The sequence below is a fragment of the Bactrocera tryoni genome, chromosome 5 (assembly GCF_016617805.1).
Source record: "Bactrocera tryoni isolate S06 chromosome 5, CSIRO_BtryS06_freeze2, whole genome shotgun sequence".
In the NCBI taxonomy this organism is placed as follows: Eukaryota; Metazoa; Arthropoda; class Insecta; order Diptera; family Tephritidae; genus Bactrocera; species Bactrocera tryoni.
This window is the reverse complement of record NC_052503.1, coordinates 235140-261092: the sequence shown is the minus strand read 5'-3', so window position 1 is coordinate 261092 and position 25953 is coordinate 235140. Positions and strand designations below refer to the sequence as shown.

The 25953-nt window shown below is 32.2% G+C and overlaps 2 protein-coding genes across 6 annotated transcripts; one reads left to right on the top strand and one right to left on the bottom strand.

Moving 5' to 3' along the window:
* Positions 1 to 608: 608 nt before the first annotated feature.
* Positions 609 to 13697, top strand: LOC120777165 (2-oxoglutarate dehydrogenase, mitochondrial). 5 transcript variants are annotated; one of them, XM_040108318.1, is made up of 14 exons: positions 609 to 661; positions 3478 to 3594; positions 3654 to 3794; positions 3850 to 4026; positions 5910 to 6012; positions 6725 to 6803; positions 6867 to 7043; positions 7133 to 7367; positions 7423 to 8136; positions 8200 to 8354; positions 8436 to 9330; positions 9403 to 9557; positions 10954 to 11190; positions 12788 to 13697. In XM_040108318.1, exons 2-14 carry the CDS (start codon positions 3502 to 3504, stop codon positions 12885 to 12887), a joined length of 3261 nt encoding a protein of 1086 aa, XP_039964252.1. In that variant the 5' UTR covers positions 609 to 661; positions 3478 to 3501; the 3' UTR covers positions 12888 to 13697. The 5 variants fall into 5 exon arrangements, with proteins under 5 accessions (XP_039964252.1, XP_039964249.1, XP_039964254.1 ...); XM_040108315.1 differs by lacking the exon at positions 5910 to 6012 and adding an exon at positions 4919 to 5048; XM_040108317.1 differs by lacking the exons at positions 609 to 661; positions 5910 to 6012 and adding exons at positions 714 to 816; positions 4919 to 5048.
* A 6081-nt stretch (positions 13698 to 19778) lies between these two features.
* Positions 19779 to 23304, bottom strand: LOC120777166. Its single transcript, XM_040108321.1, has one exon. The coding sequence runs from the start codon at positions 22933 to 22935 to the stop codon at positions 20113 to 20115; it is 2823 nt and encodes a 940-aa protein (XP_039964255.1). The 5' UTR covers positions 22936 to 23304; the 3' UTR covers positions 19779 to 20112.
* Positions 23305 to 25953: the final 2649 nt, after the last annotated feature.

The window sequence follows — 25953 nt, the reverse complement described above, 5'->3', positions numbered from 1 at the left end:
TCTTTTCTGGAGAAGCTCCCCTATCCGCACATACCCCATTTAAACGGAAATTCGCTTTTTTACCCCTCCGCCAAAGTAATCGGAATCGTGCCCTCAAAACTGACGAGAAAATTTTCATAATCCCAAAAAATTAAACATCCCTTTAAAATTCGCCGTTAAACACTATTTCCAGCTGTTACATTTTTTAATAAGCCCAAAATCCCTTCCTTGTACGCAAACACGCAGAATAAGAGAAAGAAACAACTAAGTTTGTACTAATTATATAATTTGCTATAAAAACTATTTGGGAATAGTAATAATCAAAGAAATTATGTTAACCATTGTAATGCTATTGCTTTAGCCATCACTGTCTATCCACCCATAAAATGGCAGCACTAAGTAATTCTCTGTTTCCATTTCTAATTTAATTAAAATTTTTAATTTTCCGTAAATGCTTAGAGAAGCTTAGATTTATATTTCATAATTTAATATATCAGATAAATTATTTTAATATTTATAAAAGTTTTGTTATCCAATACCTTCGTTTTTAGAAATATCGTTCGGAATGTGCAATACTAGAGCGTATTTGCAGAGAACGTATTATAATTTACGTTCTCTACCATTTGTCAAATCAAATTCGGTTTTCATTCGTGCAGGTTGCTTTGCAGTCGGGTTTTTTCAGGTAAATGTAAAATAAATAATTAAATATTTTGGAAACATTTACATGCCACAAAAAGGGAATTCAGATTTTTTGAATATATAGAAATTTGAGTGCCTTGTGAGGTATTGGAAATTTTCAATTAAATCCAGTAAAGTCTCTTAATAGGCTTTGATTAGGTGAGTGCTACAAAATTGTTGAAATAATAGTTAAATTAGGAAAGCGAGCTTGAAACAAAAAGTTTGTGCTCCATATACTTATATTGAACGAAGCAATAAGAAGAACTACAATATTGGATAATTGCATAAGCATTTATATTCGAATCGCAATATTTACTGAAATTAATGTTTTTATCATATACCAGTTACATAATATGTTTATTAGAGTATTGGTGCGATTTTAGGAGGCACGTCTACGTAACCACTGACAAACTGAAGTATATACATATAATATGTAGATAAAAGTTAGTCATTCTGATCTGATAATTAAAAAGTTTACTCCGTAATTTCTTGCATTTTGAATTTTCCAATTTTTTTTTTATTAATTGGAATATAAATGGAGAAAACAAAGTTGAACGAACGAAAAGAATTGTTGTTTGTGCCATTGCAAAGATACTATAAATTATATGTTAATATACATGTGTATCATCAAATTGAATGCAAAAGTCGAATAAATAAATGGTTCATTACATAAACTAGTTCGTATTTTTCAATATACATTATTTTTGGTTCTTGTGAATTTTGGGTACTGTGAACTTTGTGCCATGATTTTTTTTTTTTTGCATTTCATCTGTTAATGTTAGTTTGATAATTCTTTTTTTCGCCAACGAATATCTTAACATTGAAACTGTGAATACATATGGTGTGAAAGTGCCATTTTTAGGGTATGGAAAATGCAGTATGCAATCAATATTTCTCCTACTTATACGTAATTGATAGCGCAGATTACTTCGATATTCATGTGTGAGATTTAAATTCTATCTAAAAAAACGTGTAACTGTTTTGTTTTTTGTTTTATGTTATAGGTAAACCTATTCATTACATTAAAAGAATTTATAAAATTTTATACAGTATTAAATTTTCATGTCATCATCAAGTCATGTGATAATTTATAACCTGCACATATGCATATGCAATGTTTTCACATACGACGTGTATACATACTCAACCCAAAACTTTTTCTAAAATTTGTTCGATACGGTTGACGTATATATTGATTGATTAAATGCCAAGGCCGCTGGTTTATTTAGTGATCCCAAAAATAATTATTCTTGAATTCTCTTCCACATTTTCCGTTTTACATTAAATATGTATACAAATTTAACTGCTTAAGGAAGGAAATATAGGCAATATTACGATTCTTTTGGCGCCGCGATTTGATGGTACGGATGGACATAGGAGGACCTCAGGATTGAAAAATGTATATACATATATACCCTGCTCAGACTTATAGTTATCGAGATATTTGTATTTAAAGTTCAAAACTTTCTGAAAGTAAAACACGCTATTTAACTCAAATTGCACACATTTTTCAATTAATATATTTTTAATTACACTGGACACATTGAAATATATCAAAGTTTTACATTTATTGTGCATTTTTTAAGAAAATAAATATACTTTAAAAACTATTTAGCGCACCTACAGTTTCAAAAGATTTGTGACTATACATTTACTACAAATATTAGTGTTGCCACATTTTGTGTAGTGAAAAAAGACTAAAAAAATTTTCGTTCATAATTTTTATTATTATTTAGTGCATAAAGAAGTTCGACATAAAAGAACTCTAAACACCCCGGTGTTGGACCGATCAAGGTTATTTTTTTTGAAGCACGGCTGAAGGCCGCGAATTACTTACTTATCTATATTTATTAAATTATGTATGATATATATCTATATTAATGAAAAAAAAAGCAAACGGAAAGATTTTTGAATAGTTTTTCACAACACAACCTAGGTATTTGTCATGCATATAAAAACACAAACTGTGAATGTTAATTTCTTATATGAAATGAGGACTTCCTCTATCCGCCCATACCTTCATATTGAACAGCTTGTCTTCAATGAGAAAATTAGCCATCTCCTGCGATAATTAAACGTAAGTGCTCTCATAAAGAAGAGAATGCTTAATATGAAAAAAAATGAATTATAGGCAAAACAAGTATGTATATTTGTTTTTAAATAAGCACATATTTTGTGTTATAGTTCAAATTTTAAATAATAGAGTAAACTGAAAGTGAGACTTTTTAAATTTTTCTATTTATGGATTCTGCATATGTTCGCAGATTATAGCGTTGTATTAGGTGTTTTACAAAGATGACTAAAATGGTAGAACACGAGATACGAAAGCGTAATAATTTAAAATTCACACACAACTTTTTCGATATTTAGTTAAAAACTTGTTATCTTGTGGAATATCACAACATAAGTTTGGTAGATGGATTAGGCAGCGGTTACAACTTAATGTTCAATAAACTATATTTAAAATTTTAAAGAAACAACATTTATAGAATTATTTGGTGTTTTTATCAAAATCGATCCCAAATTTTACACAAAGAACTTTGGCTGAGGTCATTACTAAAAATGAAAATTATCACAGCTTTGCAAGTTTTGTAATACAATTTAAATATTACAAAAATTGTAGTTTAGTCTTTTAAGTGGTTATCCTCAAATTATTATTAGCTGTGTAGTTTCTGTTAATATAACAATTAAGTTCGGGGAAATCATTACAGCTATCGCAATTTAAGTATAAGCCACAAGGAACCATTATTTTGGGATTATGTCCCATTATGTAATAAAAGCCAAAAGTTTTAGTCAGAATGATTCCTAATTTTATTACAGTGAATTTTAGAAGGCGATAACAATATGCATAGGGCTCATACAGCTTTCAACTTGGTGTTATCACCTATAGCTCAAAGAAATTTCGCCACTTGGTTGCTGAAGGATGGAAATTCTAAGGTAGTCGAATTTCGATCATACTGAACATATTTATTATAATCTTATTTGAGTTTTCTCAGGTATGGAAAAATTCTACAATTTTGGCTACAATCCGTGCTTATAGTTCAGCCCCAGCTGAACAGTTTGCTTCTGGCACATCCGCTACTTATGTGGAGGAAATGTACAACTCATGGCTGCGTGATCCAACTTCAGTTCATACGGTAAATATCTGACATGCTTAAAGATTATGGTTCGTAAATGCACAAGCTATTATAGTCATGGGATGCATATTTCCGGAGCAATTCTTATAATGCACCTCCGGATTTTCAACCTGTTCAACGGAATTTGGTACCTCTTTCGAGTGGCGTTAGTGCACTTTCCTCAGGGGGAGCAATTGATTCAAAAACCATTGAAGACCACTTAGCTGTCCAAGCTATCATCAGAAGTTATCAGGTAAGTTATGGGTTCTTCTAATCCTCGAATAATGATGGGTGCATCCTCTATAAAGTATCATGTCTACACTATAAAGTGACAAGCAAATTTTCAAAGCGTTCTGTTTTGTTATTGTTACTCGAATATAGGTATAATTATTGTAATTTTTTATATTAAGTTATGCAAATATTCATTTGTCGTTATCTCTTTAAATGGAAAAAATGAATGGCCCGTAGTCGTCATTTAAATAAATTTCATTGTTTTCAAATTATAGCAATTTAACATTAATTTATTTGACATAATTTTGAAATTTTATTTTTAGATGTAATACTCTATAAATTTGTCTTCATTCTGAGTACTTAGTTGTCCATATGTATTGCAAAAATTTAAATGCGTGGTCGCAATATCATTAACATTTTAATTTCATGTTTTCAAAAAAAAAATTTTCCCTACATTATACCAAATACTTATTCATTTTAGTTTGTTACTAACAAACTAATGCGTTTTCGTTGAAATATCTCTACGGGCCGATCAGCGTTTTAATATTTTTACAACCAAGTTAAATATTTGATGTGATTTAGTTGATGCAAAACTTTACACAAATAATTTCTGAACTTAAGTATTTTATAACGTTTCTTTGGATTTAAGTATGTATGTGTAATAAGTTATTATATCAGCCCTATAACAATATCAATTTTAATCATTTATTTGCACATTTCTTCCTTATTTTGTTTTATTTACAATCATAAACCATTAAAATTACCGATTAAATGCACACAATAAATGCAACAACAATGAAATCCTTCATCAACAACCATATATCAAAAAATACATGTATAACAAAATCAATAAATGATCTGAATAATGGTAAATTAATGTGCTCCATTTGAATGAATGCGTTGTTACGCTTAAGTCCCGCGGTCATTTGGCAGCAGATCTGGATCCGCTCGGCATCTTGAGGCAGGATACTACCGTCAGCAAAGATGGTCAAACCCGACGAGCAAACGAAGCTGTACTACGACAGCATTCGTCTTTTTTCGTTGGTAATTGCTTAAACTGATTTAATTTCTTTATGTTTAATCATGAAATTGAAAAAGATTTAGATAATAATGAAATTGAAGAGAGATATTAATTATATTTAACGCATCAACGATTCAATGTCGCCGGATTGAAATTCGGAGTTAATTTTTTTTCAGATCTTTCTTCCCAAATTAGTATTGACAACCGACCTGTCTGACATATTTTTATCGAACTAAACGCTTTTTATTTAAATTCTAGATTTTTCGCAAATAATTGCATAAGCAAAGTAGAGAGGCAGTTTTTTCTACTTAGAAAATTTTACTTCAATGAAGTGTTAGTTTATTGTATTAATACTTTGCGAACATTGGTTTTGCATTTTTATTTAATCGGTTTTCAGCCGAACAGAGATATACATATATAATTCTTGTACACGCAGCAGTAGTTAATCTAGTATGTATGTATATGTACATATATTTGTAAATATTAAACCTATAATTTAATCTATGGCCATTGTATCATGCTACATATCACATCACATAATTTCATTCGCACCAGTTCAAAGTCATGTTGCTTATGTGCCTAATATATATTATTATCATCCACCTTTTAAGATTATTTAAAATTAGTTTTATTTTTAACTTGTTTTATATTAAAAGAGTTCGATTATTTTTAAATTGGATTTAGTTTCGATAACGCTATCTTGAGATTTTATAATTTTGTATACATAATATCTTCTATGTGATTATTTGTAATATCTCTCTGTCATCTACCACATATGTACATTTTTTTATCTAAATTAAAATATGTAAAAATGGCTACAAATTTTTTTTCAATGTGTTTCTTCGTCAATGAAACCCCCACACACTTTTCAACCTTTCAAATAGATTCGAGGACATAATATTGCTCACCTCGATCCTCTAGAAATTAATATCGCAGAATTGCCCGACAACTGCTCAACAAAAGCAATATACGCGAATTTCAGTTTCGGTAAGTAAGATACGCCTAAGAAACAAAAAATAAATATTAAGCTCAAAACGAATACGAATCCATATGAATTTGAGGTCATTTAATATCACAATTAGTATCTTATTTAAAAATATTTGTGTGTGCGTATATGTATAGTAGTTTGTTTTATTAAGTATTATTGCTTGTGTATAACTTCATGCATATACATACATATGTATGTATGTATGTATATTGTGTATATTTTTATTAATGCTTGTGTATGTCGGTAACATTTGACTTAATTTGGGGCCAAAAAAATTAGTATATTAGTATGATATAGATATGAGAAGTATAATTTTCTAGCTATATATTCATGACACACTAGTTACTAACTCATCTATTTTAATGGGTCGCAGTTATTGTAATTAAAACATCGTAGTTTTTGAAGTATTTTATAAGCCATCATACTGCCTTAAAATGCTAAATATACACACTCATTGAATAACTTGCACTTATTCATTTGGAGTAAGAGTATTGTTCGGCAGGTCGTGAATTTTGTCTTACATACAAAGATTTGCACCTTCAAACATCCCAATTATTTCTTCCTGAACTAAATGTTGCTATAGAGCATGTGATGTGAAAAATGATCTCCGGATTTCAAAGCCACCAATAATATGTAAATGTTTGATGTGTTAGTGTAGAAAATTTGTATTTGAAAAATAAATGAGTGACGTAATCGTCGATTAAATCGTAGGCGAGCAAGACATGGATCGGCCTTTCAAACTTCCCAGTACTACGTTCATAGGTGGAGATGAAACTACATTGCCTTTGCGGTAAGAATTTCTGTATCCTTATCTCATTTCGAAAGTCAAACAAATTTCTTTCCAATTATTTAGTGAGATTCTTAACCGTTTGGAAAATGTATATTGCAATAAAGTGGGTGTAGAATACATGTTCATTAACTCTTTGGAACAGTGCAATTGGATTAGAAAACGTTTTGAAACACCTGGAGTTATGAATTTTTCACCAGAACAGAAACGTCTTATTCTAGCTCGATTAACTCGTGCTACAGGGTGAGTATTACTTACATATATGCAATGTTATTTTGTTTGTGACGCGCTGGATATATGTACATATACAAGTAAATTATTATTAAATATAGATTTGAGGCTTTTTTGGCCAAGAAATATTCTTCTGAAAAACGTTTCGGTCTGGAGGGTGGAGAGATGCTTATACCGGCCATGAAAGAGGTGATTGATGTTTCCACGGAGCTGGGTGTCGAATCAGTAATTATGGGTATGCCACATCGTGGACGCCTTAATGTCTTGGCTAACGTATGTCGTAAACCTTTACCCCAAATATTTACCCAGTTTGCTGGTTTGGAGGCAGCCGACGACGTAAGTAACGATAAAAATATATAAATTGATGTAATTGATAAGAAAATTATTATAGGGCTCTGGCGATGTTAAATATCATTTGGGAACCTATATAGAGCGTTTAAATCGCGTCACAAATAAAAATATAAGACTTGCCGTTGTAGCTAATCCTTCTCACTTGGAAGCATCATGCCCTGTGGTTCAGGGTAAGACACGTGCTGAACAATTTTACCGTGGTGATCAAGAAGGAAAGAAGGTTATGTCTATACTCCTGCACGGAGATGCAGCATTCTGTGGTCAAGGAGTTGTTTATGAAACAATGCACTTGTCGGATCTGCCCGATTACACCACACATGGCACCATCCATGTTGTAGTAAATAATCAAATCGGCTTTACAACTGATCCCCGTTTTTCACGCTCCTCACCTTACTGCACAGACGTTGCACGCGTTGTTAATGCACCAATTTTCCATGTGAATGCCGATGACCCAGAAGCTGTTGTGCATGTTAGTAGGGTGGCTGCTGAATGGCGTGCTACTTTCCATAAGGATGTCGTTATCGATTTGGTCAGTTACCGTCGCAATGGTCACAATGAGGTGGATGAGCCTATGTTCACGCAACCTCTGATGTACCAGAAGATTAGAAATCACAAAACTTGTTTAGAATTATATGCGAACAAACTCATTGCTGAAGGAACTGTTACTCCTGAAGAAGTGAAAGCCGTTGCAGAGAAGTACGATAAAATTTGTGAAGAGTCTTTGGAACTAGCAAAACAAGAAACTCACATCAAGGTAAAACAAAATCATAATAATATTTAAAAATTAGTTTGTTTTTAATAAAAAATTATTGCACAGTATAAAGATTGGCTCGATTCACCGTGGTCTGGTTTCTTCGAAGGTAAAGATCCCTTAAAAGTATCGCCAACTGGCGTTAAGGAGGAAACACTTATTCATATTGGTAATCGGTTTTCTTTGCCACCACCAAATGCTGCTGAATTTGTCATCCACAAGTATGTACTTTTGATTTTAAATGTACATATTATACTCTTTTGTAAACATATTATAAACAAATATTTTTATTATAATTATAGGGGTTTACTTCGTGTACTGGCTGCACGTAAAGCGATGGTTGATGAACATATTGCCGACTGGGCCTTAGCGGAAGCAATGGCTTTTGGATCTTTACTTAAAGAAGGTATTCACGTGAGATTGTCTGGTCAGGATGTGGAGCGTGGTACATTCTCACATCGGCATCACGTTTTACATCATCAATTAGTGGACAAGGCTGTCTATAATCCTCTGCAGCACCTATATCCCGATCAAGCGCCCTATTCAGTTTCAAATAGTTCTCTCTCCGAATTTGCAGTTTTGGGTTTTGAACATGGTTATTCAATGACAAACCCCAATGCCTTGGTGTTGTGGGAAGCTCAGTTTGGTGATTTTTGTAATACAGCTCAATGTATTATTGATCAATTTATCGCAAGTGGTCAAGCCAAATGGGTTCGTCAATCTGGATTGGTATGTCTTTTGCCACATGGCATGGAAGGTATGGGACCAGAACACTCTTCCGGTCGTCTAGAACGTTTCTTGAGCTTGTGTGCTGATGATCCTGATTATTTCCCACCCGAATCTGAAGAATTTGCTATTCGTCAATTGCATGACATAAATATGATTGTAGCGAATTGTTCCACACCTGCAAATTATTTCCACATTTTACGTCGTCAGATCGCTATGCCTTTCCGCAAGCCTTTGATTGTAATGACTCCCAAATCTTTGTTACGTCATCCCTTGGCGAGAAGCCCTTTTAGGGAAATGGCAGAAAATAGCGAATTCAGGCGTGTAATTCCTGACGAAGGACCTGCCGCAGAAAACGGAGATAGTGTGAGAAAAGTTCTTTTCTGTACTGGACGTGTTTACTATGACTTGTTGAAGGCACGGGAGGACAAGAAATTGGAAAAAGAAATCGCTATTGTTCGTGTTGAGCAGGTTGAGAATCAGACACTTTTCTTTTATTTTAGAATATATCAGGAGTTTTTATTTTCTGTTGTTTTTTTTTAGATATCACCCTTCCCATTCGATCTAGTTAAAGAACAAAGTAATATATATAAGAATGCAGATTTATTCTGGGTACAAGAAGAGCACAAAAACCAAGGAGCTTGGACATACGTGCAACCACGATTCTTAACCGCGCTTAACCACGATAAGGATGTTGGGTGAGTTTTTGTTATAACTTAATATCATATTTTTTATTTTCAACCATTAAGCATACACTTTTTGCTTACGAATATATTTTAACTGTTCTGAAATTAAATGTAAAAGAAAATTAATTTGAAAATACAAATTAAGGCATCAGAATCGAATCACAAAACACCACCATGATTCAATTAACAATGGTTCTGTAATGAACAAATCGGCGTCTTAAATCGAAACTTTGTCTATAATTTCAAAACAAAATATCGAATATAACATCCTTAATATTAAATGAAAATAAATAGCGAAAGTCCACTAGAGATTATACATATGTATATCTATGTATATAAATATTGCAAGTTTAAAAATAGCTCCTCATAATTAATAATTGTAATAATAAAAAGCATTTGAGATTTAACCTATTTAGCTTGTTGCTTTACAATTAGTGGTTTCTTATGCTACAAGTCGTAGACAAGATATCTAACAACATAAAGAGCAAAAATTTTATGGTTCAGTATACTGTATAACTTGATTTTCGAGACCGAGCCTAATCAAATAAGTGATAAGACTTCGAAAGAAAAGTGAAAAACAAAATCACATTCTTTCCCTTTCTTCCTTACTTCCAAAATACTGTTGTATATCAGAAAATCTTCAATTACAGCCATCATTATTTACAGAATTTTTTATTATAGAATCATGGGACAGGTCTGTGTAATGTGTATTGTCTGTGACAATCTATTTTTCTTTTTTAGTTTTAACAATATTTATAACTTTGGAAAAGCTCTACCGATCGTCCATATGACATTCAAATTCACACATTTTCAGCACAAAATTTTCTAATTACATTCATACAAATAGCTCTAATCTATCCCATAATTCTCGCTATGGTATTGTTCTGTTATATAAGTTTTTTCTTAGAAAAAGCAGTTAAAAGCCAATAATTTTTCAATATAAAATTGTAGAAAATAATACTGTATAGATATATATTTATTCATGATCATTTTTTACGTTTAAAAGATAAATTATTAGTAAATTGATATTTCGAACAAAGTTGAATATGTCACACTTTTTGACGAAAATAATTTGAATGTTTTCGTGGCTTCCTGAATTTCTGTTCCTCACACATATAATAATTGTTCCAGTTACAATTTCTTTGTTTTTTTGTTATGTATAAATTAAAAATGTGCTTCTGTAATATTTTATATAAATATTTTTCCCAGTGCTTACTTTGAACTGACTTCCCCTACCTAATACTTCTTATTTTTCTACTAAAACTTTATCTGTATAAAATTGTGTAAATACTTTACTGGCGACTTAAATATGATCACTGCAAAACGCAGGGGAATAATTTTATAATCGAGGTACCGAAAATCGAATGCAACAAATTCCATCCTTTGTGTGTGTATATTATTGTTACAGCTCTTCTAACCAGACAACAAGGCAAAGTGCCGACTCTTCTGCTCCCGATTCCGATTCGAAATCGAAACCGTGGTTGAGTCGAGTGTTCGCCAACGAAAAGGCTGCGGCCACCGAAGGCGATCAGAAACCAGTCGACTATTTCGATATGCGTGAAGTTCGTGACATGCAAGGCAATTTCAATAAGCCCGCTGGGATCCGAGACATTTCGCCAAAATACAACTTTGGACGTAAAATTAGGTGAGGAAAGGACGCAATACCTATCAACATGTGCACATCTGCATATGTTGAGATCATGTGGGTATATGTGCCGCAATCTTTTGCCTCCTATCTAAACTTACATAAAATAATTTATTACTTTCGGTTTAAAAGAAAAATATTTTATGACATAATTTCACATTTCTTGTGATATTATTTTACCTTTCGACTTTGATTTTGACTGCGAAATTAGTAAAAATTAGTTTCTATAAAATTTTGGCGAAAATGGTCTATTCAATTTCCAAGTGTTACTTTAAAGTTTATGTAAAGAAAAGTCGATTAGTAATTATCTTGAGTGTACATATTATATTGTCATTGTTGTAATTATGTGATATAACCACTTCATATATTTTTAATACAAATGTACTCCTTGCATTCAAGTAACCAACCATTAACATCCCAAATGTTTCGCTTTTGTGTTTCTGTTATATGAATGTCCCCCAAAATTTGTTTGCTGTTAGTGATATACTATTGTATGTCTGTTGTCTCTTTTTATTTTTATTTTTTGCTTTATCTGTGTTTTTTGCAATATTTGTGTATAAATATACATATATCACGAAGTTTTAACAGATAAATAACCCAATATAATGTATAATATTGCCGAGCAGGGAATAATTTGCTCACTTCAAAAATATGAAATGTGGTCATGAGCTGCGGCAATTCGATGTTTTTATGAATGTCTTTGTCGAAAGACATTTAAACAGACAGACAAATTTATTAACAGAATATACATATACATAAATTTAATAATTGTGAAGTTATTAAAAATATTTAGATCTCTATATTAAGAAGTCATTATATTATATAAACCATTAACAATTGGGGTGCCATTTAACTCACAAATCCAAACATATCGTTCATTTAGAATAAGGATCACTATGTAACGTACTTAGGTGTAATTTTACTTAAAAATCGTAAACTCGAATGACGGAGTCATTCCAATTATATAAAATCGGTTACTTTATTCATTCATTTATTAATATAAACTTTTGCATGTTTGGAGTTGATTACTTCATTGAAATTTTAACTACTTGTCATAGTATAGTTCCTTATTAAGTTCAAGCTATATATTTATGTCGCAGTGTAAAAATTGGATAACACATTTGTTCGCAAGACTGATTGCAGTATTTATGTTATTGAAAATTGGATTTGGTACAATTCTATCCAAATATCAGTTTACCTATATTGAAAGATTTAAATTGAAAATAATTGTTCAGTACTGTTAACTTGGGAACCTAACATTTCAAAGAACAGCTAGAGCTGTGCAAAAAAAATCGAAGTGCCTTGCTAATTAAGAAGGTAATTAATTATGTCGAATAGTTGTTCAATATTCTCATGCCGACATAAAAATATTAAGCTATGAACCATCAATGTTATTATTATATATTTTATACATGAATTTAAAAACTAAACATTAATTGTATTTTTTCCTCTCTGCCATTCTTATGTATCCTCATTACCATTTCCTTAATCCCCATTACTATTTCCTTCACTCCCATTACAATTCCCTTAATCCCGTTTAACCTTTGCACAAAATACGATTGTGCAATTATCCAACTTTTATTTGTTGTTATTATAGCTATATTGGAAGACCATGCAGTGCTTCGGCAGCTACAGGATCTAAGGTGCAACACACTCGTGAGCTGAATGCATTGCTCAACGATGCTACGACTGTCTAAGCAACCAAATAGGGCCTGATATACGACTAAGCCAACAACCAGACAGATATTTCAGCGAAAAACTCATCTTAAAACCGGGGTTTTGCCCACATCAATTAACTGTTAAAAATATATATACGTTTTTTTTTGACTACCAGACAAGACCAAAATAAATTATTTTTGCTTGCGATATTTATAGATAAATGTATTAGATAAACCGCTAATTAAAAAAAGTGCATTAGTTAATGTCATAAACTTGTGAAGACGTCTCGACCTTCGTAAAACTAAGAAATGTTAAAACATCAGTAGATCTCCGAAAAGAGAAAAGCTAAAAACAAGAAAAACGATAAACTCTGTGTAACATAAGATGAATAACAAAGAAGCAAAACATCAGGGATATGTGTATTACTTACTTATTAATTATTCTTAAAGTTTTTTGTTGCACATAAATATATATCTTCATATGTATAATTATGATTTCAAAGGGATCACTTTTAACGAAATTATTATTACCGTTTAAAGTTAATTGTTTTATTATGATATTATCTCAGTTGAATTAGCTTGCGAGTTTTTAAAAAAATAATATAATATCTCCCTTTGCAATTAGAAGTACATACATACAAAAATACGGTTTTCATAAACCGCTCATACATTCTTAAATTGTTCTATGATTTAATTTTGAAAATTAATTGTGCCTATAAATGAAAAGCGTCCTACATTTTTGATTTCTCGACTTTATTTATTTTATCACTCTTTGTGTTACATTGTTATTAAGTCTACATAATGGTATGGAATAAACAATACGAAACTATTTAGAGATGGATATACTAATACTTTCTCACAAAAACTTAGTGAATAGAGATTATAGTGAAAGATCGATAAGTTAAGAAAGTAGGTAGGTATTGGCAAATGGCATATTATAATTTTTGTTAAACTGAGTATTTCTTGAAACATCGTCAACACCGAAGAATGTGAGTTAATATCTTCACATTTTGGTCTAGAACCAACGGGAAAAGACTCACCCTCTTAGTTGTGGCAATATTATTTATGCAATAAATACAATATTATAGTATATATCGTCACCTGAAAAGCAAAACAACGTAACAACATTTTCGGAAATTTACAGTGGCAAGAATGAAACTCGGAATAAAATTGATTAAAACTGGTTTATATCTGAGCACAGAACCTGAAAATGTTGGACATATCTAATATTAAGTATATAATTTGAAGTAGTGAATCAATAAGACACTGAATTTTGAATTTTTTGATGATACGTTATTTTGCATTTCAGGTGACGATATGTATTATACAATATGAATATATTATAGGAATTGGGATTACGACAATTTCGTTACGTTGTTCTCTTTGGTTCGCCTTTGACAGAAAATATATTATTAATGGAAGAAAACTGAGCAAAACAAACAAACGAAGAATGCAACAACATGCATTTTTATAAGATTCGAATTATTAATTCTTCAGGTTTTTAATCTTTTGATAGATATTTTTTTCATTATAAACTATAAATGCATCATTTATAGATTTTTCATTCGAACTGGGACGTATGTACATATCTATTGAAGAACATAAGTTTTCATCTTTCTTGCCTTTCTTTCGTGAAATAGAAAATTACATACCACCAGTATGTTAAATTCATATTCATTCCACAAACTGTCATGACTAAAGTTCGTCATACTATATATTCGGCCTGTCTGTGCAAGTGATAGATTAGGTTAGGTCTAAATCATAAGACCCTTACAGATCTACAAAGCGCTTTCAGCCTGTCACAAATTTGATGAGACGGCTAATATTAGTTTCGGTTATTTCTTTTGGCTCGCTGAGATGTTTCAACCTCAGTCTTGTAAAGGCTAGACATTTAAGAAGATAGTTCGTGGATCCACTTCATCCTCCTCCATACAACTTTGACAACTAGTTTCCGACAAGATTTTAAGCCTTACTGCATGAACGCCTATTCGACAGTGTCCAGTAAGAACTACAATTGCGGCAAGATGAACTCTGCTCAGAGCAAGTAGTTCAGTAGAACACTTACGCTCCACTCTAGGCCAGAAGGACCTCGTTTTTTGTTAAAGGGGAATGATGTCGGTCCTCGCGTTCCTTATAACATATGTAATGAAATTCTTCTCTATGGTTACTTGTACTATATATGTATAATAGGGTGCTTCAAAAAAAATTTTTGATTTTTTTTTCCACTCCTACCCTCTCAAATGTTAGTGATTGACAAACAAAAAATCCTTCCTCAAGCCGGGCGCTGTAGCTTAACTCTAAGGGGTCGCTATTTGTTTTTTAGGTTCCCATACATTTAACATAGGAATTTTCGTTTTTTCATTCAAACTAAAATTTCACCAACTAATTTTCGTTTCTCAAAAATAGCCATCACATATTCATAAAGGTGGATTTTCAAACTTTAAAAATTCAATTTTTTTGATGCACCCTAATGTATAACGTTTAATATATGTGAATAAAATGAATGAAATTTAGGGGAAATGTTTTCCTAAGGTTAAGTTTGTATAGTATATAAATTACAGTATGAATAGTTTTAACACAATTATCATAAATATGTCTGTGCATTCCGTTATCCTCTATATCGGGGATTCCTTGACTGGCGGCCTCTTTAATAGTAGCGTTCGTGCTAAAGGGGTTTCGAATCAGTAACAAATTATTGACTTCATCGTACAGTTTCCGCCCCGCGACCAACGATTATTTAAAAATATAAAAAATTTTAAGCATTCGCGGACCATGTGAAAAGTGTGCAGTATGCATAATGCAACCTGTTCGAAAAAGTAAGAATGATATTTTTGCCAAAATTGAAAGATCGGTTTAAATATTAGTTTATAAAAAGTGCGAAAATAAAAAAATAGTGTTTAAAGAGAGAATAGAAATAGAGAATAGGGCATAGATAATAGAACTGTTTAAGATCAGAGCCTTTCTGCGTATCATAAGAAGGTTGGATAGTAATAGATATTATACACAAAATGGCCATTGCTAATTAGTTCCTTGCGATAGGTTACCGATATTCTCTCGTAATGTACATATGTTATAGTATTAACTTGCCGAATATACGCGAAAACACTTAGTATAAGGGTACTTGTTTTATACGATCCGATCTGCAAACCAACGTTTATAAAGTAACATCAGGCGATAGATGTGTTGTTTGACATTTTAATAAAACTGTATGTTAATTCGTCAGAGATTGTTTAAAAACTGACTTAAGAAATCAAGTTACATATCGTCTTTGGAGGGTTGAAGCTTTATCCACACTTCCGTAAAATGTAATTCAAGGACGGGCTCTGAATATTACAAACATAATATTCATGATTTCTTTACAAAAGGTACTTTTCTCGAATGTCGCGGTTATTTTTTAGATTCATTAGTAGTTCATTATAAAATAGTAATCTGCTTTTGGACTCGAAAAACTACCATATGAATTGAAATTATACAAATGAGCTTTAAGTTTGGAAATTTTTTTTCGATATCAGCTCAATCCAGTAAAAAACTGTTTTTGTGTTATAACGGTTTTCAACTCTGTGCTGAGCTATTGTGAAGTATCAAAAATCTATAACTAGTAGAATCTACTAGTAGTGGATGTAGTTGAACATTACAGCATTTATTTAGGAAAAGTATTAATAAAAATTAGAAACGGAATAAATAAACTGTTTTATATAAAATTTTAAACTGTGAGGAGCTTTTTCTTTTACCTCACGCTATTAATTTCAATAGAAAAGTGCTTAATCTTCAACTTATTGAATAAGAGCTAAGTAAAACTCATCGGATAACTATTATTCAGTAAAATAAAATTAGGTAGAAGTTCAGCCCTTATTTTGCGGCGTCGTTGGTCTGAAAATTGAGTTATGCCTTTTTTGATATACGTTACCTTTTAAATCCTCTTTCTTATCAGTACTATATACCCGAATGTGCCAATTTTCAATGGTTTGGCGATAACTTCAACCACATACATTTTTCGCAAAACTTGGCACCAATTTTTGTTTCATTTGTTTTGTTTTTTATTTTTTATTTTTTTCAAAAGATTCCCAAAAATGTGTGCCTCACCCAACAAAACATTCTTGAAAAAGAAAATGACAGAGGACACGAGTGTTTTTTGTATAATAATATATGTATGTATGAGAGCTAACAGAATTAGATACAAGGTGTATATATGTATATACAATATTATATAAACACTTAGTATACAAGAGCATTTGTCTTACTAACAAGTAAGGAAGGGCTAAGTTTCGGTGCAAAACGTGCAAAGCGTCAAACAGAGATAACTCACATTTCGTCGATATATGTACCTACATACATATGCCGTATAAAGTCACCCGGAAGTTCGCAAATCAATTTTCACACACAGATATACCTTTGTCAGGAAAGGATTGAATTTAAATTATATAGCTCACACATTGACCGATATTTGTGATATGTGATTTTGCTTAAAAGTGGGTTGTACCACGCCCATTGTCAAATTTTTACCCCGGCCCCTATAAAACCCTCTAATGCTATCTCAGGAGTAAAATAGTATGACTGCCGCGTTTAGTTTTTGATTTATCGCAGTTTTAGTACTTTTTAACGGTACCGTTATATGGAGAGTGGACGGAGTTATCTACTTTTCTCAGTGTCGGAGTGCATAAGGGATTTGTCCTGATCAAATTCGGTATTGTAGCTTAAGGGGTTTGGAAGAAATGTGCATTAAACCTATTTTTAATAAATTATTATCCCACAGGTACCTCTTATTACTGCGATCCCCTGCGCCAAATTACAGTTCTACATCGTAATTTAGTGCTTAGCTATGGCACTTTATAAGCTTTCGCATAATGGCGTTTTGTGGGCGTGGCAGTGGTCCATAACGCCCATCTACTCGTTCTTTTTTTTTGCCAAGAAACACGTGTATCAAGTTTCATTACGATACCTAAATTTTTACTCAAGATACAGTTCAGACAGACCGACGTATTTCAACTCGTCTCGTAGTCTTGATCATTTGTATACATACATACATATATATAAATCTATATCTATCTCGAATAGTTTTAGGTGATCAAATTATACTCTGTAGCAACATGCTGCAAAAGTATAAAAATGCATGTAGTACTATGTACATAAATTAACTTGGTATAAGTTCATACGTACAGAAAAACATGTTTACATATATGTTACATATATATATATATATATATATACATATATATTGTCGTAGGTAAAAGTGGACTACTTTGATCTAGCATTTTCCCTTTAAAATAAAGGTTACATGTAATATGTATGTATATTGCACCTTGTCAGTGAATTCAAATTTATAATTATTACTCTTATATGTATGTCCTCGAAATAACAAAAAAACGTTGACATTATGCGAATACTTGTGTATATAAAAATAGTAAAATAGTTTAGTCGAAAAAACTTTTAAATCTCCAAATTGAGGATCGTCATTTTTATTAGCGAGAGAACTTAAAAATACGTACATATGTACATATGTATGTATATTGCACCTTGTCAGTGAATTCAAATTTATAATTATTACTCTTATATGTATGTCCTCGAAATAACAAAAAAACGTTGACATTATGCGAATACTTGTGTATATAAAAATAGTAAAATAGTTTAGTCGAAAAAACTTTTAAATCTCCAAATTGAGGATCGTCATTTTTATTAGCAAGAGAACTTAAAAATACGTACATACTTAAGTCGCATAAGAGAGAGCAAAGAATCCTGAACTTCGTGATCAGTATATGTATCTTAGATGAAATGAGGTAAAGAGCAACATTATTTGCGTTTTGTAGGTCTCCTCTGGCTCTTTCGGTATTCGACCGGTTTAACGAAAGTTACTACTCTATTGGGTGGTGATCGACATTCGTATACACTCGTTATATGTACGTAATAAATATCATGTTAATCCAATACGGCATTATAAAGAATGCATATATATTAGTAGACTTGAATTCGATCCCAGATCCGGCCGGGAAAAAAGTATCGTTTAATAATCATTCTATGTATTAAGATCCCTCTACTACTTATTATTCCAAAGCATCAAAGTGTAAGTGCCAAGGATACATACATATGTACATATATATTAAGTATGTAGTATGTACATATGCACATTCTGTACAGAGTAGGTACATACTACTTATGCATTGATGATGGCATTAAACGAAAAATAACCATAAATGTTATTCAACAAAATTGGTTTGTGACGTATAGAACATGTACGCATGTATTTACATTAAGTATATACATATGTGAGCGAATTAGAAAAATTAATAAATAACTTTCGTGAATCGAGATAATTGTTTTACATATAATATTGTCTATATACATACATATGTACATATGAACTGAATGCATATGTATTTATTTGTATAAGGGTGTTCGGCTCTCATTGTAATAGTGAATGTACATATATTTTTAGTTAAAAGTAATTTCGAACTTGACCACTTACGCCGGTTTGTACTGCTAGTTCAATTTTCACCGCTTTACCGCTCGCACCCAACGCCTGCCACGCAGCAAAGTGGCCGCCAAATATAGTTCTGATTTGGGGCCACGGCCGGCAGTACATTGATCGCATACATAACTACATATTCATTTGATTTCATTCATCTAAGTATATTCTTCTTCTGGTTCGCGAATTTTCATGTTTTATTCGAAAATGATTCCATGTGTTGCAGATAAACTAACTTTTGAAGACCGCAGTGATCCGAAAATGGAATGCCACATACACACATATACAGTCAAAAGATATAAGCAAAAGGTCAAAGTATTGTTTATTTAAATTATATTTTATTTACATAAATTCAGACTTTAATATTTACAATAATTATTTTTCTTGTTTGTTTTTGATGCTGAAAGAAAAATACGGTGTTCTACTATACTACATTTCTCATTTAATAGAGAATTTTTTCATTTTGGCTTTTATGTACATGCCGTATCCATAACTTGTGAAGACTTACTAATACGTTCTATTTACATTTATGAATGGATAACATTATTGTAATATCGAATGAACAACCATATATGTATATTCTACAATCTACAATAAATATTTATGCAAAATAAAAACAAGACTATTTACAAAACGATTTGGCAATAAGCACTATAAGCACAAATTAAAAAAGGAACTGTTTCTATTATATATATACATATTTTTACAGTATATACATATCCGTCTGTAAGGAGTCTTCGGTCTAAATGATTATATAACAGTATAGTTATACAATATCTATGAATGACTTCTAGTTCCTGACCTTTAAACCATGTTCCAAATACTATAAGTGTGCGCCCGACGCTCTTCTTCCGCGATCTGCTCATAATCGATTTCCAGATACTCTTTGCCACCGAAATTCACCCGTCTGCCAGTGTATTTTTTAATGTAGTTAATATGTGCCGAAACCTCTTTGTCATCGATATTGATTTTATATGAAATACTTGTAATGCGCTCAGAAATTTGACCTTTTTTCCAACGAATTTGAGTTTTACGAAAACGCTCTCCATACATCACCCAATCACCCACTTGAAATTCTCGTGCCTTCATGCAAGATTTTATGGGCATGGCGGATTTCACATCATGAAGTGCGATGTCGTCCTCATCATCTGTTACGTAGGCTATTGTTTTTTCAAGAGTTTCAGTAGCGGCTGGTAAAATATCTGGTTGCTCGGTGTCTTTGAAAAAAGTATTCTCACTTACCGACAGTTTACGGTGCTGTCGTTTTATTATTACCTTCTTTTTTACTTTTCGTGACTTCTTGAGTTGTAGTGGAGCAACAGGCTCCTCAAAAGCACACTCTGCTGTAATTGAAATGGCGTTATTTAAAATATTTTCTTCACCTGCACATGAGGCATTCTCTATTAAAATGTCACCCAAAATCCGATTGTCAATTATTTTGCCTTCTTCAGATTCTTCAATTTTTGTGTTTGAACTTTTATTCATTTTCGTTACTTCAGAGGACTCATCTACTGAGATATTACGTATGGTTTGATTGACTGTTGTGTCCTTCGTTGGACTATTTATTTTATCAGCATTGTTTTCTGCAAAAACATGCAGCGGTTTAACTGGTATAGGAATTACTTGTAACTCTGGCATATTGACCGTTGGCGAAGATAACAGCTGAATGAAAACGTTTTGAGTAGGCTGTTGTTCTGAGAAAACAGAATCTGTCTCTTCTGTTTTTATTGCTAGTTGTTCAGTATCCTTAAAATGACCTGCACATTCCAAAAGCTTTAAGTTTTTGTCTACTGGTAAATTACCATCAACTGTGGACTCTTGCAGAGTATCTGCACAATAAGTTGGTGTTATCTCAATTTCGATTTGAATATCACCTATGCTGTGCTTCTCCACTTTTTCTATCACGGGTTTACCCACTTTTATACTTTCAATTAAGGCATTTGACGGTTGCGTCTCTAAGTGTTTTGTATGACTACTTGCTTCGACAGTCTGCAATGAATTTACTAACGCGGCCACCATTACACCGTCCCCATCAACAAAATTCGTTGTCGGCCACGAGTTGTTTGTTGTCATTGATAATGGCTGCATTGCCTCGCTTTTCATGTCGTCTGGCCTTTCGGCACTTCTTTTTGATGCATCATCTTTTGCGATTGTGATCGCTAATTGTGTTGACAATGTATTTGAGGTGTTTGGCACAGTAGCATTAGTTGCTGCCTTCTCAACTGCGATTTCCTCTGTGGGGTTTGCAGAAATTTCAGAGCTTTTATTGTACTGATTTATCTCCAGAGTCCTTTTATTCACGGGCAAACGTTTCACTTTGGTGATTTTTTCTTTTACATTTGATGTAAAGTTGGCAGAAGTTTTTAATTTTCTTTTTATCACTGTTTCAGAATCAGAAGGTCTTCTTTCTATGCTAACTACAATAGGAGTGGCTTGCTTTATTGGTAGATCAATATGTGAACCTTCAACAGCGGCAATAGAGGCACGACGAGTAATTGATTTTGATTTTGCAAAACTTTTTTGTTGATTTTTAGTTTTTTCTATCGGTATTTTGTTTTCAGAGGAATCAAATTTTCTTAATATTTTATCCATTGGATATTCATTATTAACTCTATTTTGCTCCAACTTTTCCAATAACGCAGGATCCACAATATCGCTATCATTGGTACCCGTACGACTAAATTCAAATTGATTTCTATGTTTTGAGTTATCAGTTTCATCTCCAATATTTTTAGAAGTACATTGTTCCACATCATTTACGAATAAAAGTCTTTCGAAATCAGACTTTTCATTTGGTTTATTGTCATTTTGATGTATAATCTCCGAACGAATTGAAGAAGTTACACTTTCTACATGTATTGCATCTGATTCTATTACTTCACCTTTTCTTAAAAGTAAGTTACTATGAATTTCATCATTATTTATAGATTCTGTAACTTCTTTCCCTGTTTCTTTTTTGACTTCAACGACGTCATCTTCATTAAAAGTGCTCCGCCGTCTTATTCTTTTAACGAAGCGAAAACTCACAGGACTATCATTTTTGATTGGGGTTTCAGTTGGATGTGTTTCTGATTTTTCTAGGGCGTCGTCAGTTTTACTTTTTGGTTTTTCACTTTCGACACTATCATCGGTGCTATAATACTTTAATACACCCTTCACTTCACTTAATGCTCCCGATATTCGAGCGCGCAAACGATTCAACCTCTCGATTGAATCCTCCTGCTTGTCTTCTGTATCCTGGGATTGTAATCGCCTCTGCCGTCGAAGGATTGTACGTGAAGGTAACACTGAATTACTTGCATCAAGGGATACGAAAGACCGAGATAGGTTTAAGGAACCACTTTCTCGTTTCGTCTTTCCGAAATTGGCCAATTTTGATATATCTACCGCTGCCGATAAAACGCTACTACCAATCGGTACGACTACCGGTTTCAGCTCATTTTCTTCCTGACTTTTTCCGTCTAATGATCTCATCGGAACATTCGTTTTATTATTGTTACATTCATTCATTTTAAATTTCATTTCTTTAGAAAATCCTTCATTGAGAAATGAGTTCAAATTCCCATCCAACTGATATGACACACTATTAGCCGATTTTTTCGTTTGTTCAACTTTTTCTAGGGTCATTGCAATAGTTGCATCTTCAACGAAATAATTAGCTTCTATGAAATGTTGTGATTTAGTTAAAGATTTATACACTGCTTCATTTATAAAGAGAATATCACGAACGTCACTATGCTCAACCACGAAAACGTTTTCAGCTTTTAAATACTGCGACCCATTATGAGCATGCACTGCCCCCGTGTATGGATGAGGGTTTTTGTTCGCAACATTAGATCAAGTCGATTCAGTCGACAACTATTTGGTAGATATGGATGCCGATGTATCTACATTTAAAACATTTAAAATGGACAATTCTTGAGTGGAAAGTACAACTGATTTGAGATTAAAACGCGTATTATTCGGTTCGTCCGCGACGCAGCCATTTACAAAAAGATCCTCATTCAAAGGCAGATCGCGCACTTCTGAGGGAGTGAATTGTTTCGGCTAAATGCTTCTGTTCGAAATTAGTAACCGAGAGCTTATTAAATCTGTTTATTTCATTAATGAATACGACATCAAATATTTGCTCTATTTCCTTTCTTCCACCTATCGTTCTCTTTAACGAAGCCGTTTTCCCTCGAAACAATTTTTATTATTTTTACTATTCTCATGCTTTTGTTTTGCTTTTGCAAATTATTCATATTTTTATGAGAAGATTGCGTTCTCGACGTTGATCTTGAATTTTGAATATGTATGCCGAAATGTTGTGGTGGTTCGTCGCCATTTTTTGACTGCCCCGAGTAGATGATATTTTTAGACGCTTCTATTGCCAATACATCGTCATCAAGCATATGTGGATATATAAGTTGGTTGTGTTCTTTTTGTTAGCGTGTTTGTGATATTTGTTTTTTTTTCACAAATAAATGAGAATGGTATACTCCCACTAATGCCCCCCTCACAACCTACATATTTCAACGACGATACTTTCCAACTGCGTCATTATTGATGATAAAATATTATTTTCCTTGCTATTGTACACAACATTCCTCAGATATTACATTTTTCCAATTTTTTGTTATGAAATTTAGGCATATTAACAAATTTTTGGTAAATTTATTTGGTTTTACTAATTAGTAAAATGCAACAGATTTATTTCTGAATCGGGAACTTGTCTAGCTTCCAAATGCAATGAGGTTGAAAGGTTGCAAATTATGGAAAATTTAATACTTTTGTCCATCCAAGTACTACATATACTCAGCGGAGCGATAAAGTTGAATGTTGTGGAGATATTAAATTGTCTCGTATAGTACTATAGTTTTAAATATTATTAAAAATAAGCTAAGAACCCCATTCATTTCAAAGTAGTTTTTCACCGATAAAATACAATAATATCATTCACTTTACGAAATTTTATCGGGCTTATGCAATGTATCAATTGTTCAAGGATTTAGCATTAGTTTTCGACAACAGTGAAATAAATTCTAACAAATTTAGATTTCGTATTCTTCTTCTCGTAACTTAGTGTTATCGATGTTAAATTTTATGGAATAATGTTAGAAGTAAAGGAATTGTGCTGCCTATAATAAAATTGAATTCCATCTTCCTTATGATTTTTAATTGTTTGTTATGCCATTGTTCAAGCTACATTAACTTACTTACGATGGGCGCCTTATATTTTACAGCAGCATTCACACACAAACTTTTTTTGGTGCCATCCAGGTGCTACATTAAAATACTACAATCTAATTGGTCCAACCATAAAACTTAAAATGATGTAATAATCATTTTTAAGTTGTTTGTGCCTATTAACACTGTCAATTAATCCCGATTATATTATACATATGTTATTATATGTTAATCATTAAAAAAATATTAGTAATTTTTTGGATAATAAGGATTATAAATACACATATTTATATATATATGTAAATTCAAAGTTATCTACTACAGATTTTAGTTGTTTTAGTTTTTCTTTCTATTTTATTTTCTATTTCAATCACTTCTCTTACTTTACTTTTAATAACAGCCAATGTATACAATATATTGGAAGATGTAGTCTAGCGGCTCCCAGTGTGGGTAACAAAACCGCTCATAACAAAGAAATTTTGCGATTTATTACGGAAATATTTGGGGAAATACCTGAACTTGAGAAGGAACTATTGCCCACACCAGTAACAGTTTCTAAAAATGTGATGAATTCCGAAACAGCAAGTAAACCACTCAATATTACAGCCGAACCAAACCAGGGAACGCAAACTGAAAATGCACGTCAAATAAAACCACCTACAAACAAAGAAGAGCCGTCAAAAACGGGAAAGAAATAATATACTGAACGGTTACATATTTTGATTTGATAGTTCATTATTTTATTGTTAATTAAAAATAGCAGAACCAAACAACTGTGCCTGTGGGTTATGATATTTATAACCAATTACTCTCACGAATATCAACATTATAACTTACTCTCCTTTTGTCTATTACAAAGTCAAAACATTGTTATTTATATAAGGAAAGGAAAGCTTTCTGTTAGAAATAAAATTTCCTTTAGAATAAACAAGTTATGGCAGTCTTGTATCTTATGAGATAAAATAGTAACCTGTGGAGGGCGAGCTTTGACCACCATTGATAAAATGCATACACCTAACTGTTTTTATAGGGCGAAAAGAAAACATTGATCATTCCCCTAAAGTTGTGATACTTACAATTGCTCTGACCAGTAAACTTGGCTGTATCCACTAAAAAGGAATTCCTCTAAATTTGTGATATGAACATAGAACTCGATCAGAAAAATTAAATCGGATAAATACAATTTAGACCCAAATTTTAAATTGTGCTGTATAAAATCATGGGAAGTATTCCATTGTTTGTGGTGCCAATGGTTTAATTCAATGCATTTGCAATACCAACTTATTAAGGTGTAGTCTATTATAAAAATACATACATACATGTACATACATATGTATGTAATATTATCAAGCCAACTGAACTTTGTTCCAGTTCCGTTGCACAAGGGAATGGACATACATACATACAAGCATTGAATAAACAATTTTTGTTGTTGTTTTATGTTACCTTGTTACCTGCAATTGTTATGTGAACAAA